Raw genomic sequence first — 17,753 nt, forward strand, 5'->3', positions numbered from 1 at the left:
ATACTCACAACACACTGACACCAAACAGGTGTGTTCCTTTCCCACACCAAGGATTCTCCAGTTCTCTCCAGACAACCACTGGGTGTCGTAAATTCAATTCAATGCTGACACTCTCTACTTGGACGTAGCATCAGACCCCACAGGTTAAGGGCTCAGTCCCGCCAGACTGCCCCCACTTCAGACACCAAGTGCGAGTTCCAGGCCTCCAGTACTTCTTACAGACCTGGCTGCAAATCAGGGGTTCCCACACCCCCTCCTCATGTTTGATAATTTGCTGTAACACCTTGCAAAGCTCAGAGGAGCATTTCTCTTATTATTGCTGGTTATCACAAAGGCTGTGACAGAGGGTCCAGACAAGCCATCAAGTGAGCAGGTGCATAGGGTGAGGTCCAGCAGGGTCGCAGGCACAGGAGCTGGGGTGCGACCCCTCCCAGCACTCAGATGTGTCTGCCAACACAGGAGCCCTTCGGAACCAACATTTGGGGTTTGTATGGGGGTTCTATTATGCAGGCACAATTGATTAAATCATTAGCCATTGGTAATTAACTCAATCTCTAGCCCCTCTCCCCTCTCCAGAGGTCAGGGGTGGGGCTAAAAGTCCCAGCCCTCCGGTCATGCCTTGGCCTTTCTGGCAGTCAGCCCCATCCTAAAGCTACCAGGGGCCCCAGCCACCACCAGCCATCTCATTAGCACACAAAAAGCCACTTATCACATCGGAGATTCCAAGGGTCTTAGAAAATCTAGTGTGAGGAATTGGGGACTGAGACCAAATATTACGACAAAAGATACTCCTATCACCCTGATCATTTGGGAAATTGCAAGGGTTCTAGGATCCCTTCACCAGGAACTGGGGACAAGGACGATATCTCTTGCTATATCACAATATCACACCCCTCATTTCTCTTTTCTTCTTCTCTTCTTCCTGTTTCACTTTCTTTCTCACCTATTTTACCAGATCTTTTCTTTGGCCACTTTTTTTTTTTTTGAGACAGAGTCTCACTCTGTTGCCTGGGCTAGAGTGAGTGCCATGGCATCAGCCTAGCTCCAGCAACCTCAAACTCCTGGGCTCAAGCAATCCTACTGCCTCAGCCTCCCGAGTAGCTGGGACTACAGGCATGTGCCACCATGCCCGGCTAATTTTTTCTATATATATATTTTTAGTTGGCCAGATAATTTATTTCTATTTTTAGTAGAGACGGGGTCTCGCTCAGGCTGGTCTCAAACTCCTGACCTCGAGCAATCCACCCGCCTCGACCTCTCAGAGGGCTAGGATTACAGGCGTGAGCCACCGCGCCCGGCCTCTTTGGCCACTTTTAAAATTAACTTCATGAAACTAAAACTTGTGTTGTCTTCATTATTCCGTCAACCAGCAGTCTCATGCTTGCTTTCTTTGTGTAATGTCTTATATCCTACGAGGATTCAAAGAAAGGTTATTTTATATATTTCACTGCCTGCTTCCTAAAAGGAATGCAGGCGGGTAATTGGACAAAAAAATTAATTTGTAAATCGCTCTGAAGTCTCCTGTCCTTACCTCCCCGACAACCCCGGGAATCAGAAAGCATCTATTCCAACCTATGCCTGATGAGTTCTTCCTTTTTCTTTCCTCGAAATTAACTGGCTTCCTTTGTGATCAGGGAAAGATTTAATTTTGATGTTCCATTGAGAGAAAAATAATAATAGCGGGCCACTGTATTTTTTATCACATTTTTCTCTATAAGGAGCCCGCTGTTAAAATGTGCCCACAGCCCTAGTTATTACTCATACACTTATTTATTTATACTTTGAACACTCATTGAATGCCTACTAATCGTCAAGAACCAGGATGTGTGCTGGGATACGGCCACTGCCCTCTGAGAACTCCGGTGGCGATGGGTCAGACGGGGGCTCCGTCCTGCGAGCCCGAGGGAGCAGGCTACAGAGGAGACACATCCAGGAGGCCCTTGAAGCAGGTGGCGGCCCCACGAATCTTTCTAGTGACATAATTCAGCCATCGCCAAGGAAGCCACCACCACGTTTCCATCCCTTGCTTTCCTGTTCCAGTTCGTGGATATGATGGGCTGGCGCCTGGAGACGGCAGACAGAGTGGACGTCCCCGTGTCCTTCAACCCCGGCAGCAACAGCGTGGTGGCAGACCTGCAGGAGCTGCCCGCAACAGTCCGCAGCGCGTCCTGGGTGGCACCTCCCTCCTACCTGGGGGACAAGGTAATGACGTCCTGTCGCTCCTCTGAGCCCTCTGTGGGTCTCTGTCACATGAGCATACGCGTCAGGCAGTTCAGGTTACTAACATTTTAGGAATTAGGAGAACTAAAAATGAAGAAGAGACCTCGCTGTGAGGGGCCGAGCAGGAGCCTCGTGTGGCCGCACGTGTGAGCCACCAGCAAAGGAAAAGCACACAGTGGTTTTTTTCCCATTTTTACTTAATGCCAAAGAATTTTCCTCCAGGGAAATGCCATTTAAATAATATCTGTTGCAAATGGGACATGTATGCTTTTAATGCCAATGCTGAGAATTCTTTGTTTTAAAGCAGAAGAAAGGCTCCCTGTCAGAAGACAAAAGCCGAAAAGTGACTCATAAGCTTATTAAAAGACACACGGCATCCGGTGGCAGTTCCGCCTCCACAAGCAGAATCGTGCGCCTTTAGTTACACACTCCTCAGGGACCTCGTAAACCAGGTGCTCTTCCTTTGCTGCATGAAGTATTATTCCAGAGCCTGGCCCACTCTGCCCATTTTATGAGGACAGAAATGCAGGTCTTGCGTGGAAACTCCAGCCGGTGACACATGCTTCTTAGCAAGCAGAGAACTTTTGAGAATAGCTGTGTTCACAGAGCCCAGCTCAGGCGATGCTGCATTCTCATGTTTAGAATAACTGAATATTAGGGCCTTGTCGCCTGAGGTCTCCGACTGTGTCTTCTGGGTGGAAGGCTGTCGGTTTTGACATCTGAGTGTGGGGCATGTTGCTTCTCTCCTGTGACCCACCTGTCCCTCACTTCATACTCCTCTTCACCTCTACACGGTTAGCCCGTGTGCTGATCATCTATTACCATGTAACAAACTACACCAACACTTTGCAGCTTACAGCAATGACAGGTATTTTCTTGCACAGTTTCTGTGGATCAGGAATTCAGGAGGACATGCCCGGAGTCTCTCATGAGGTTGCCGTCAGCCAGGGCTGCAGCCACCCGGGACTGGAGGATCCACTTCCAAGTTGGCTCACGCGGTTGTTGGCAGACCTCTGCTCCTTGCCAGCTGTTGGCTGGAGGCCTCAGTTCCTCATCACATGAGACCCTCCACGGGTTACCTGAGGGCCCTCATGACATGGGATGGCTTCCCCCAAAGCAACTGATGGGGTGGGGTGGAGAGAGGGAGTGAGTGCACTAGCTCAAGATGAAGCCTCAATCTTCTTATAAGCTAATTTCAGAACTGACATACTCTCACTTCTCCCTTATTCTGTTCATTAGAAGTGAATCACTAAATGCAGCCTGCACTCAAGGGGAGGAGAATTAGGCTCCATCTCTTGAAGGCAGAGTACAAAGAATTTGTGGGCATATTTTTAAATGCACCTGAGCCCATCAAAAAGGCAATACTTAATCTGAATAGGACGATTCAAGATGTCACCTTAGAATACCTCCAGACTCGAAGTTCATAGCTCCGTGAGGCTTTGCCAGATAACAGATTCCAGGGAAAAGCTTCTGTTGACGGGGATCCCAGAAGAGCAGCCTCTTCCCCTCTTCTCCAAGTGGTGGGCATTTTCCATAGGGTATTTCATTCTGTCTAATTTGAGCTGATCTTGTCTCTGATTTCCGTCCTTTGGTCACTCCTTCCTTCTTGATTGGTCTTGTCTTTAAGGCTGGAGGTATCAGGGCCAGAGGTGAAGCAACTGTCAGAGAACCGTGTCCACTCAGCTCCACGTCCCCAGCACGATCATGCTGCTTCTGTGGCACTGAGAGAAGGTCCATATCCTACTAGAGCAGCTGGGCATGGCTTCCATACCAGCGAAATTCAAAAACACTTGGGAAATATTCACCATCTGCTTTCAGGAATATTTTCTGGGGGGAAAAATTTATTTTTAGAGGTTCATTTTATGACTGATAAATATTACCCACTTCTCTCAGTTAAATAAGAAACCAATGGCCTAGATTTTCTAGAATAGCTGTGGATTAAGTAAACATTTTGACTTAGTAATCATTTAGGAAAAAAAGGATCTCCTTTGTTGCAATATGACTATTATTTTCTTTTTAATAGAAGTATCTTCTTGCTGGTAACACTCAATCATGTTCATGTTAAAGATTTTAAATGATATAAAACATAGCATAAAGTAGAAAGTTGAAATAGCATTTGCAAGCCCAGTCTCTAGATATAACCCTTGTTGGCAGGTTGATTGGGTGTCTTTCCAGGTGTGATGTGCCTGTGTGCTTTTTCTGCAGGCTCCTGCTGCCATGGTTTCTTGTGTTATTGAGGCTATTGAGGCTGTTAACTCCATTCTAGGTTTCCTCATATGGCGGCTACCTCACTTTCCAAGCCAAGTCCTTCGGCTTACCTGGTGACATGGTTCTCCTGGGAAAGCAGCCGGATGTGCAGCTCACCGTATGTATCAGAACATGACCCGTGGGGCAGGAAGCGACAGTTGCAGTTGGTGCCGATTTAAATTAAGGACATCTTGATTCATGGCCTACAAAACATTTAGATTAAGTCACTTCTAGTACTTTATAGAAACTAAAAAGAAAATGTAGGGCATATAGCAGCTCCTCAGGATTCTGCTTCCTCCAAGCAAATGGTTTCTTTCTTCTCCTCTCCCAAAATATTAATACTTAAATGTATTTTCCCTCGCCTCTCACAAGTGACTGCCTTGGCTTAAACTTTTTTGATGTTTCTATCTTATCAATTTAGTTTCATAAATGTTTTTGAGCCCTTCCAGTGTGCAAGTCCATATTGCTGGGCTCTAAAAGGTCAGGTGACCCCTTTCCTCAACAAGGAGAGGAGATTAGAATAATATGCTAGTAACTCCAGTGCACCGAACGGTGTTTGAAGATAGTCCCACCGAGGTTCTGTGGCCGCTGGGGTCTGAGTAAGGGGGACGGGGGCTATGTGGTCTGAGAGGGGCTCAGGAGGCTTCATGGTTCATTTTGAGCCAGGCCTTTAAGAATGGGCATAAGAGGAAACGAGCCCCTCCAGGGACAGGGACTAAGGTAAACTGAGGCAAAAAGCAGTGCAGGACAGGAGGCTGTGCTCAAGGGATGATCAGTTGGACATGGCTATATTATCAGTGTGTGCTGAGTCACCGAACACAAGCCTGGAAGGATTTGATGCTATGACAGGAATTTAACTTGATATAGACAGGGGCCGGAGTGGGGGGCACTTTGGTTTTTTGAGAAGAGAAGTGACAACATCCACACCCTATGTGCCTGGGACACGATCCAGAGCTGTAATCTAGAAAATGATGTCACGTCTTACTTCGAATTCCCCACAACACAGGGCACAATAACTTGAACATAAGTTGAACATAAGTTGGGGTGCCATTGTCTGAAGTTGGCTGTATTTCTGGGTTTTGTGCTGTGATGGATGCAAGGTAATTATAGCTTCTGGAAGGGTTTTCTCGGGTCATGCACTGTAAACAGGGACCAGCAAGTCCCACACACCTCGTCACAGCCGAGGGCCTCACATTCTTGGTAGATATTTGTATTCAGGCACCACCATGCTGTGTTTTGTTTTTACTGGTATGCAAATCTGTAGAATTGTTATTTTAGAAACTCCAAGGAACCTTTGCAGAATATCTTGAAAATAAAGCAGGAAAGATTTCAGAGTCATAGTCGAAGGAAAAATAGCTGCACAATGAAAATGCTCTCACTGCAGTGCTGTATTTCAGTTTTTGCAAAGCATCTCATAGTTCTGGCCGTTAGTATACCTATTTTTTACTGCCAAAGAGTTTATTATGCAAACTGTTGTGGTTCACTGAGAAGTAATGACCAAAATTTCTCCTTAATTTTATCTTCAAACACAGAAAATCATTTAGGCTCCCGAAACATTTACTCTGCTGCTTTGTTCCAAACCACTGTAATTAAGAGCCTTTGGGGCATGTTTCTTAGATTAAGTTTCAATGATATGTGATTTCAGTTAATGCTCTTCTTTCTGCAATACCGGCCCTAGCAAATGGGACTCTTTGGGGTTTGGTGCTACAACAGAAAGGCCGGGGCTCGTGTGTGTTTGCACTGGGGCTGCCAATGGTAGGCATCATTGTCCCACTCGGCCATGTTAAGAGTCGCTCCAGAGCCACTGTGACCGGGAAGGGTGGAGGCCGAGGGTGAGTGAGGCTGGGTCCTTCAGGGGAAGGCTGCAGATGAATATCTCCCTCCACATGCCAGCTCTGCAGCTTCCTGGCGCAGTCAGGCTGGGCCAACCCTCTTCCCTCCCCACCTTCCTTAGTAACCAAAGCATTTTCTTCCTACCGCAATCTAGTCCAGTAATGAAAACAACGCTTTCCGCATTTACTGCAAAGCATGGTCTTAAAAAAAAAAATTCCCATCTTTTTTAGCCGCTTTTGGTCCAGGGAATTTTCCTGATTCCCTATTTGAGAAAAGGCACTGTATTCACTATTATTATTCTGTTTCCTTGTCATTAGTCCTTTTACCAGTCAGTTAATTCTGAACTATTTTTTAAGAGTCAGGCATTTCATATAATATAGATCCATAGAAAATTGTTATTAGATCAGTTATAAGTCTTGAAATATCCCAGCCGAGGCACTGAGGCATTCATGGTTTTCTTTACACAGGGTCAGCACATGTCTGTCATCTACGAGGAGCCAAATAACCCCCGGCCAGACCGGCTGCATCATGGTCGAGTGCAGATGGTGGAGGTAAAGGAAAGCTTCCGTGAAATGGCTCCTGATGATCCTTTCTGCTTTATGAGTTAATTATTTCAGATAATCATGATTTTTGACTTAATGTTTTAAAAATATAAATTATATAAATTTAAGTTTATATATACAGGTTAAGCAGAAATCTGAATTCCAAAATGCTCCAAAATCCAAAACTGTTTGAGCACCAACATAATGCATTTAAAGGAAATGCTCATTGGAGCATTTCCGATTTTGGATTTTCTGATTAGGGATATTCCATCCATAAGTAAAATGCAAATATTCCAAAATCTAAAAAAAACCGAAATTTGAAACAATTCTGGTCCCAAACGTCTCAGACAAGGGATACTTAATCTGTCTAGATTTAAAATACAAATTATGTAAAACATAAAGTGATTGATGCTTATGTGGCTTTGTTTGTACCATATCTTTCCAGCACTTTAGCACCATCTCTCCTGTTTCCCAACTAATTATCCTTGTCTTATAAACTCTGAAAGCTTGTAAATGCTACCACGTAGCTCCCTCTCATCCTCAGGTCTCCCTCAGTGCCTGGGACCTGGTCAATGTCCAACAAATGCTTGGGATGGATGGATAGAAAAGCCACAAAAACATCTTACATCAAAAGAAAGTAATATAGCTAAATTCAGGAAAGCTCATCAGATCATAAAACATTTTATTACACCTATGTAGTTACAACTATTCCTTAAAAATAGTGTTCCTTTTGTATTATTAAATATGTCCAGTGCCTAAAGGTGAAACTTTTTTGAGTACCTTGAACTTGCAGACATATTTTAACATTTCTGTACAAGTACATCTATACAATGGAATACTGTTAAATATTTGGCAACCAAAGAAACAGAGTATTGATGCCTGCTACAACATGCATGACCTCAGGAACGTTATACTGTATAAAAGAAGCAAGATGCAAAAGACTACATATTGTATGATTCTATTTATGTGAAAAGTTCATGTCAGCAAAAATGGTGAAGGAAGAACCTTCAGAAATTCTCTACTCCCTAAAAGCATGAGAAAACTGGCAAAAAAAAAAAAATGGTCAGCATCAACTTTTTCAGAACTCTGGAAATTAATCAAAAGCTTGTAGCTATTTAGAAAGTGTTTATTCAAGAAACATGGTTGAATCTCTGTAAGAACAGTGAGCTTTGTGGCATTCAAGTTGGCCTATTCCCATCCTCTTCTCTCCAGCTCCACAGGAGCCTTGCAAACTAGTAGCCCACAATTGGTGAAGTCTAGCAGCCTGGAAGCCACTAGAGAGGCAGAGTGATATTGGAGTTCCTTCAAAGCCTCCTTCCCAGAGAGCTGTCACAATTTGACCTGTCTGGAGGTTTTTCCGAAGATTCCAATTGCAAGCTTATCTCTATTTGACCTGACTGGAGCTTTTTCCTGGGAGTGTTGCTGAAAACATTTAGATTGTTTAACTTCATTGCTGACTGAGGTGGTTGGGGCAAATAATAAGGCAATCACAAAGCTTAAAAGGTTGGGGAATGAGATGTTCATAGGGGCTTTGAAAAGCTCCAACATAATCCTAGGAATGTAGCAGGCTATGCACATATGAGGGCTATGCACATATGAGGGCTGTGCACATATCCAGGTATGTGCACATGCTGAGGAAAGACCTGAGAAGGCTCAAAGCTCTCACCTCTGGCTGACCTGGAGTCTGTCTGTAAGGAGGAAGTGAAGGCTAAGGCAGAATTGTCAACTCTGCCTGGCTCAGAGTTGAAGGGGTCCCCCAACATGCACACAGAGTCATTTTGCAAAGATTAGGAGACCTTTTTGTTTCCAAGCATTTAAGGAAATGTCTATCCAATTGTTAGCTGATCACTAAGCTAACAATGCAGAGACTTTAGTGGACACACATGACAAAGAATACAGACTTTACGGAATCCATTCAGAAAAGTTACTAAGCAAACAAACAACAATAAAACAACAACAACAAACCCAGGGAGTGAGGTGAATATGATTTCCAGGGTTGCCACATTATATTATTTTAAATGTCCAGCTTTCAATAAAAAATTATGAGATTTGCAAAGAAACAAGAAAGTATGGTTCATATGGAGGGAGGGGATGCAGTATATACACCGTCACTGAGAAAGACCAGATATTAGACTTACAGAGAAAGACTTTAAATCAACACTTCAAATATGTTCAAAGAATTGAAGGACACCATGTCTAAAGAACTAAAAGAAAATATGAGAGCAATGTCTCATATTGAAAGAAGAGAACATAGGTAGCATCAATAAAGAAATAGAAATTATAAAAAATAACCAAATAGAAATTCTGGAGTGGAAAAGTGTAATAGATGAAATGAAGAATTCACTAGAAAGGCTGCTATGGACTGAATTGTGTCCCTTTGTATGTTGAAGCCCTAAGTGCCAGTATGGCTATATTTGGAGTAAGGAGGTAATTAAAATTAAATTAAGTCATAAGGGTGGAGCTCTGGTCGCATTAGCATCCTTATAAGAAGAGACACCAGAGAGCTCATTCTCTCTTTCTGCCTTATGAGGACACAGCAAGAAGGCAAACATCTGAAAGGCATGAGGGGAGCCTCACTAGGAACCAGATCAACCAGCATCTTGATCTGGGACTTCTACCCTCCACAACTGTGAGAAAATAAATTTCTGGTGTTAAAGCCACCCAGTCAGTATAAAGTATTTTGTTATGGCAGCCCCAACTAACTAAGACAAGGGCTCAAAAACAGATTTGAGCAGACAGAAGAAAGAATCAGCAAACTTGAAGAAGATCAGTTGAGATTATACAGTCTGAAAAACAGAAAGAAAAAAGAATGAGAAAAAATAAACAGACTCTGAAAGACATGTGGGACACCATCAAGTGTACCAACATGTGCATAATGGGGATACCAGAAGGTGGGGGGAAAGAGAAAGGGAAAGAAAAAATATTTGAAGAAATAATTGCTGCAAACTTTCCAAATTTGATGAAAATCATTAATCTATACCCAGGAAGCTCAATAAACTCCAAGTAGTATAAGTGAAAGAGATCCATGCACAGACACATCATGAAAAAGATGCTGAAAGACAAAGAGAGAATCTTGAATGCAGCAATTCATCACATACAAGTGGCCTCCATAAGACTAACAGCTGACTTGTTATTAGAAACCATGGAAGTCAGAAGGCAGTGGATGACATATTCAAAGTGCAGAAAGAAACATACTGTCAGCCACGAATTATGTATCCAGAAAAAAATCCTTTAAAAATGAAGGGAAAATGAAGACATTTCATTACGTATTTTAAAAAAACTGAGAGAATTCATTGCTAACCAACCTTCTTTACCACAAATACTAAAGGAAATCCTTTACACTGACATGAATGGACACTAGACAGCAACTCAAACCCACATGGAGGAATAGAGCACTGGTAAAGGTAATGATAATACATAGACAAATATAAAAGGCATAAGTATATGTATAAGTAAAAGCATAAGTGTAAAAGTATATCTTTTGTTTGTCACTTTTTCCCTCCCATCTGATTTAAAAGATAACTACTTACAGCAATAATCACACATCTGTGCTCTTGGGCATACAATGTATAAAGATGTAGTTTGTATGACAATAAAAGCACAAAGGAGCAGAGGAGGGAATGAAGCTAATAAAAGAAAAGTTTTGTATACTATCGAAATTAAGTCGGTATTTATATAAATCGTCCAGCATGGGCAAGTCCATAGAGACAGAATGCAGACTAGTGATTGCCTGCGCCTGGGGGTGGGAATGGGTAGTGATTACAACTTGACAGTTCTTTTTGGAGTAATGAATATGTTCCAACATTACATTGTGGTGATGGTTGTATGCTTCTGTAAATTTATTAAAAATTGTATACTTAAAATGAGGGAATATTATTTTATACAGATAATAACTCAAGCTGTTAAAAATATAAATTAAAATTATGTAAGTATTATATTTATATGTTAGTAATAATTGCTACCATCTACTGAATGTCTCTACATGCTAGGCACTGTGTTGAACACTTAATATACATTATATAATTTAATTTACTTTAATCCTCATGATAGCCTGAGAGATTAGATATTATTATGCCTATTTAAGAGATGTGAAAACTGAGTTCAAGGGGGACAACAGAATATAAAGGCTAAGAATACAGGCTTTTACATGAAAAGTTTCTCAACATGACTTTATCATTAGAATGCAAATTAAAACCACAATGAGATACCACCTCACACCTATTGAGATGGTTACCATTAAGAAAAACACACACATACAGAAAATAACAAGTGTTGGTGAGGATATGGAGAGATTGGGACCCTTGTACACTGTTGGTGGGAATGTAAAATGGTGCACCTGCTCTGGAAAACATGGAGGTTCCTCAAAAAATTAAAACTAGAATTACCACCTGATCTAGCAATTCCACTTTTGGATATGTATCTAAAAGAACTGAAAACAGGATCTTGAAGAGATATTTGCACACTCACACTCATTGCATTATTCACAGTAGTCAAGAAGCAACCTAAATGTCCATCAACAGATGACTAGATTTTTTAAAAATGTGGTATATATACAATGGAACATCATTCAGCCTTAATAAAGGAAATTCTACACTATGTGATAACATAGATGAACCTTGAAAACATTGTGCTAAGTTAAACAAGCCAGTCACAAAAAGACAAATACTTCACTTATATGAATTATCAAAACTAGTCAAACTCCTAGCAACAGAAATTAGAATGGTGATTTCCAGGGGATGGGGGAAAGCAGGAAAAGGGGAGTTGTTGTTTAATGGATAGTTTCCCTTTTGCAAGATGTGTAAGCTCTAGAGATCTGTTGTGTAACATTGTGTTTATAGGTAATAATACTGTACAGTTAAAAACGGTTAAGACGGTAACTTTCATGTTATGTATTTGTTACCACAATAAAAAGTAAAATAAAATGAGTGTGTGTGCAATAAAAGATTATACTTTCCATCGCAATTATTTACATTTAATGAATGACCTAACCTGCATGACTCAATCAGTTTCTATTAATATATGCCTCCCTTTCCTATATCTTTCTCATTCTTCTTATGTTTGCACAAATTGCATTTAAAAATAGGTATAACATTGGGAAATTTTATTTCATTTTATTGTTCGTTGTTTCCTGCCTTCATTTTTTTCTCTCTTCATGGGAATAACCTGGGACATCTTATTTCTGAATGTAATTGCTCTAGGAGGTACTTCCCCATCTACTTTATTTTTCCTTATGCATTTCCTTATTTTTCCTTATGCATTTCCTTATTTTACCTTATGCATTTTGTATGTGTTTTCTTTGATTCACTCTGGGTGTCTGCCTCTTTAGAATCCCTGGAAATGAACTTGCCTAAGGAAGACCCTGCCTTTCTGTTTCCACGTGTAGAGAAACTTCAGACACGCCAGCAGCCATGCCCCGGTGTCTAGGGAAGAGCTGATGACCGTGCTGTCTAGACTGGCAGGTGTGCGCATCAGAGGCCTCCACTTCACCGAGACGCAGCGGCTCACCCTGGGCGAGGTGGGGCTGGAGGAGGCCTCCGACACAGGAAGTGGACGCATAGCACAGGATGTGGAGATGTGTGTCTGCCCCCCTCACTACACGGGTGACTCATGTCAGGTAGGACGTTCTCCCACCCACGCATTCCCCCAGGGCGGTTCTAGCTGGTGACCAGCACTGCGGGATGGTTTAGGGCACTCTCCCTATTGCTTCTCTGTCCAGATTTCTGCTAGGCTGTAGCTTATATTTGATCTAGACTCCCTGCAGGAATTAAATGTGAAAAAGACACCACCAATGTCTCGAGATGCACAGGAAAGCCATGGGAGCTCCTAGATGGTGGGGGCTGGAGAAATGAGAAGTAGGAAGGAGCCCACCGGTCGGCATCCCCGCATTTGAGTCCCTGCCTTCCTAATAGCTGACCCTGCCTTCCTAATAGCTGACCCAGGGTGTTCATGCCTTTCTCTAATGCAGCCACGCCCCAGTCCCCAGTAGAGTTGAATTCCAGAGAATATCCTGGATTCTGCGAGGAGACACCATGTTCCAATTTCCTAGCTCGCAGCAAGTCCATATTGTTTGAGGTCTGTTCAACCCAAGTTGTCCTCAGGTGATTACAATGTACCATAAAATGAAACTTTTTAATATCACAAGCTATAAATATGCTCTTTTCCTAAAGAGATTGAGGGAAAGCACAATGTGAGTATAATTAGTAGGAAACAGCAAACATTGTTGTTCTGTGCATTCCATATGCCCAGAGTATGCAGACTTAGCCAAACCCTTCACTTTCTTTCCTGGCCCCTCCATAGCAGAAAACCCCAAGGTGATCCTGCACACCAGTTTCTATTTTTTTAAAGCTACCAAAAATATCTCACCTGCCTTAATTTTCTGGGGACTCCTGAGTTGTAACCTGTAGCCCACAGGTTGCAGGTCGCGCACATTCTTCCCCGTTTTCCCCCAGGTCTTTTCCAGCCTGATTAAAATAGATCGCCCGAGGGCAGGAGTGGGGCCTGGGGATTGCCACCCTCCCGCCCAGGGCGTGTTCCCTGCGCGTGACTCAGCCTGTGATTTATGCCTGCTCTAATCGTCTAGTGCCGTCTGCGGGGTGCGGTGGGGAGAAGGTGCTGGCTGCCCCACCTTCAGGGAATTACAGAGCGGCGTGCGTACCTGCGGACTGTTATGTGTGCTCCGCGCGCAGGCTGACTCATGCGTGAAGTTGAAAGGTGGGGCCCCGGCCGCAGACAGCCTTCCTTACCTGAGTCAGGCAGGCCCGGGCACCGAGCAGGAAGGGCAGGTATAAGAGGAAGAGGCAGAGGACGGCGCGCAGCCGGCAGGCAGGACGCAGGGACCAGCATGCCCCCTGCAGCGAGGCGGTGCGCCCGCAGCGCGGGTTGGCTGTGGATCTTTGGGGCAGCCCTGGGGCAGTGTCTGGGGTACAATTCACAGCAGCAAAGGGTACCATTTCTTCGACCTCCGGGTCAAAGTCAACAGCAAACAAGTTATGCGGAATTTAGACCCAACCAGGTAATGTTCCTTTTAAATTTGGGGTTGGGACGGGGAAGGATTTCCAGCTTTGTGACATTTTGAGTTAGTGTGATTAATGAGTAACTGGTGGGCTGGGGGAGGGGCCGGTGGCCGCCCCGTCGCGTTGACTGGCAGTGTTTATTACAGTACCGGACAGATTGCTCTCCTGAGCTATTAACCGCAAGCCCCATAAACGTCAGCCCACCTGGAAATGCCCAGTTAAGAGCTTGAATGCTTGTGGGATGTTAATATACTATGAAACTTTGTGCCCTTCGGAGAGGAACCAGACCTCGGGACAAGAGAGTCCAATGCCTATAGGTTTCCAAATGCTGCTTGGAAGAAAATTCAATCCACAAAGTAAAACATGGGAAACACTGGAATCCGTGCTTAAGAAAAGTGATCAAAGTTTGCATAATACCTGGCAGACATGCTTCAATTTGCCAGGCATGAAACGTTCATAAATTCTGCTCTCTTTCTTTAAACTTCCTGGATGTTATGTGTATACTTACAGAGAAATAAATCCTTGGTTGCTGAAATAGCCCTAGAAACCAGATAGGGACATAATTTTATCATCTGTACTACTAAAGTTTACTGGAAAACTTAACGTGAAAAATCATCACTTTGAAAAACCTTAACTAGTTACAAAACTCCTGTATTGAATAATATATTAGGACACATTCATTTTCATTTGAAGAGCAAGTCTTCAATATAATCTGAATACTTAAACTGAAATTTTTTGTAAAATGTGATTTTGCTTGCTTTATAAGAGATGAGAAAATGATTATATTTCAGGAACTGACAAATGCTCTGAGAGTCACATGATAGATAACTCTTGCAGAGTATTTTTTCTGCTTCTAATCAAAAGCAACTTAAGATGGGTGATTTAGTTTTAGTCACAACAGACTATCTTCCCCCAAAGCATGTTTAATAAGCTTTTATTTAGGCATTTTGCCATAAACTAACCAGATTATTTGTTTATTTGAACAATTTGTTCTTTACCAAACACAATTATTTTATAAGCAGGTAATGTGATATATGGTGATAATAATTATAAGCTACTTGGCACATATTAGTAGAGATTGTAGATATGATTGCACCATCATTGGCTGCGTTTCATTCAGATGTATCTTTCAGTTGGCTTTCATCAAAAGAACATTCCTTTCATACTTCGATTCTCCTTTAGACAAGCCTATTCATATAACACCTAAAGTAGTCTATTTTTTTGCAATGTGGTTTTTTTTTTTTTTTTGCCTAAACATGGTTCCTAATAGCTTAAAGGAACAACATATCGGTCTTGTTGTTATGTACGATCTGTATTCATTGGTAATTTCGGAAGGAGCTCCTGGCAGCACCTGGGAGGTTCCATCCCAGGCAGAGCGTGGGGGTTCTGTCTCCCCCTCCTCTCTGATGGCTTCTTCCTCTCTTCTGCTTGACCAGGTGGAAAGACCGTTATGACCATGGATGAACGAAAATAGACTGTTCATGTCAAGATTTCCTTTGACTGTAGTTTCACAGTCTTACAGACATATGTGCTGTTTAAAAAGGATTAAAGACTATTCTTTATCTTGAAATATTAATTTTTCCTGATGTTTTAAAGATGAGGCATGTAGGAGATCAGTGAAAGAAACTAAGGACAATGTCTGATTTTAGTCTGTGCCCTGCTTAGCTCTGCCAAAATAAAGAACATGTCTATAATTCTATTTAAGGACAGAAATCTAAATGATTTTTAATAGCTAGTAGAGGAATAATTACTTTTTTCCCCTATTGGAGGCATTCTTAACTAGAATCCTTTTAAAAGATGTTAGTTCATGAAAACAAAACTATAATTTTTTTCATCCAGATGAAAAATAATAACTTATACTGGAGAGAGACAGTGTACTGGAGATAGTAACAATCAAGGCATCAATAATCCTGAACGAGGAAGCAAGACCACGCCCAGGGAGACTCCCTCAGGCTGGGTGTCCATGTGCTCAGCACGGAACAGACATTGGTGAACAGTCCTGTGTATGAACTCAGCACGCTGTCCCCGCCCCTGGGTTCCCTGTTGCCCATGGACTAGTGAAGTGATTCCAGCAGCTATGCCATGATTGTGTAGGCCCCAGTTAAGACTCCTTATACCCGCTCCCCAACTCCTGCTCCTGTACTGTCCCCCATCCCTCACTAACCCAAAGCCACACTGGGAGAGGGCGTGGCTCCCTGAAGAGAACTTGAACTTGAACTAACTTGCTTAAATGTCCTCCCCTCTAAGGATGGGGCTCCTGATTCCCTTTATTCATCCATCTTCCACCCCCTCCACCCACCCTCAAAACAAGTGGTGTGAGAAGGCCCCTCTGTCTCTACACTTACCCTCTCTCCGACTTCCTCACCGTACGTCTCATGTTCCCACCTTGGCTCGGGAACCAAACAGAACCTGACAGAAAAGCAGGTGGACCTGGCTGGTGGCTGAAATTAGAAGTCTACACACTGGATGAAGGAAAGAAGATGAAAAAGTGAATGCTTCAGCTGCGCTCGGTGGCACACACCTGTAGTCCCAACTGCTTGGGAGGCTGAGGCTGGAGGATCGTTTGAGCCCAGTAGTGTGCTATGATTGCACCTGTGAATAGCCACTGCACTCCAGCCTAGGCAACATAGCAAGACCCCATCTCTAAAAAAAAAAAAAAAAAGTGCTTCACAGTCAGAATTGTCACATGCTTTGGTTAGTAATTGTTTTCTTTCCTTTTACTGATTAAACACTTTGTTTGCAAAATAGGGTTGTAGCCCCGGATACTATCGAGATCACAAAGGCTTGGATACCGGACGGTGCGTTCCCTGCAATTGCAACGGACATTCAAATCGCTGCCAGGATGGCTCGGGAATATGTATTGTGAGTACATTGATACTGTAATGCTGCCTGCAGACAATCTGTTTCTCCCCATTTCCCCCACTCTCTCCAGAGATGTCAGTGACACATCTCCTCCCAAACCCTAAATAGAGGTGGCCGTATAAATATAGGATCCTCCAGCGTTATCAAACTGGATTATTTTACATTTCATTTTTTCCTCCATTTTTACATGCACCATCAGAAGAGAATACCTGTCTGAATGATTAAATTACACCTTAGCTTCTAAATCTCTGCTTCATGAAATGATATTAATGGGTGGATCTCAGGGCTTAGCTCTTGCCAGGATATAATAAATCAGAGCCATTCCTTTGGGCCCCAGTTTTGTTGGAGTGGCAAGAGATCTCAGAAGGGGGCTTGCTGCTGTCAGACAAGAGGTAACTCAGGAAAGCAACAGGGGAGAAGGGGGTGCTCAGAAAGGCCTAAGGCTCACACGCAGTCAGTCCAGCACAAACTCTCCACTATGCAAGACAGACGGAACAGGGCTTGGGGAGGACAGGTGAGGGGAGTGTGTCGGGGTTGGGAAAGGGCTAGATCCCCGCTCCCTTCCTCCCTGCATCCGGGGGCTTGCAGGTGGCCTGTATCGATTGTTTTTTCCTCGAGGTCTTGATGCAGTCCTTGATGACTACAGCTCACCCACTGAAAATGGATCTTATTTTGGAATATTTTATAAAATTCTCCCACATAAAATTAGTTGCTTAGGAAATTTTTCTTTTGCATCATGAGGCAGAATCCTTTTTATTCTGCTTCTTTCATGCCTTTTCATCAGAGTTCTTCCTCCCGGCAGCCAGGGCCTCCCCAGTGAGGGGAGTGGACAGTTCCAAGGGAGGAAGAGAGCATCAGTGCTCCCAGGAACACAGAGCCCCAGTCGAGCTGTGCTCCTTTGCAAACACACTCCCCTGGCACAGCTTTCCTCTGCGTTGTGCAACTAGAGTGTGTTTCAACTATTTGAGTTCTTAGACTATGTTAAGCTAGTTCAGCACGGCCCAGGGAACTGCTTCCTCGGCAAGATGGGACAGGC

At 43.2% G+C, this 17,753-nt stretch overlaps 1 protein-coding gene and 1 long non-coding RNA gene across 3 annotated transcripts in view; one reads left to right on the forward strand and one right to left on the reverse strand.

The window, feature by feature from the left end:
• Nucleotides 1-1,486: 1,486 nt before the first annotated feature.
• LOC123621657 lies at nt 1,487-13,900 on the reverse strand. The gene is made up of 3 exons (XR_006729213.1): nt 13,586-13,900; nt 4,539-4,670; nt 1,487-4,047 (listed from the first exon to the last, which is right to left on the reverse strand). It is a non-coding gene; the product is annotated as an uncharacterized LOC123621657 (long non-coding RNA).
• LOC123621656 (laminin subunit alpha-3-like) overlaps nt 2,016-17,753 on the forward strand; it is an 81,396-nt gene continuing 65,658 nt past the window's right edge. The window contains exons 1-5 of one of the 2 annotated variants that reach the window (XM_045527556.1): nt 2,016-2,202; nt 4,487-4,585; nt 6,768-6,851; nt 12,226-12,456; nt 16,604-16,717. In XM_045527556.1, coding sequence (XP_045383512.1) covers nt 2,050-2,202; nt 4,487-4,585; nt 6,768-6,851; nt 12,226-12,456; nt 16,604-16,717 — 681 coding nt within the window. In that variant the 5' untranslated portion in view covers nt 2,016-2,049. Of the gene's footprint in view, nt 2,203-4,486; nt 4,586-6,767; nt 6,852-12,225; nt 12,457-13,475; nt 13,855-16,603; nt 16,718-17,753 lie in introns of those variants that run through there. The other variant, XM_045527557.1, reaches the window with a different exon arrangement.

Source organism: Lemur catta, chromosome 16 (assembly GCF_020740605.2).
Source record: "Lemur catta isolate mLemCat1 chromosome 16, mLemCat1.pri, whole genome shotgun sequence".
Lineage (NCBI taxonomy): Eukaryota > Metazoa > Chordata > Mammalia > Primates > Lemuridae > Lemur > Lemur catta.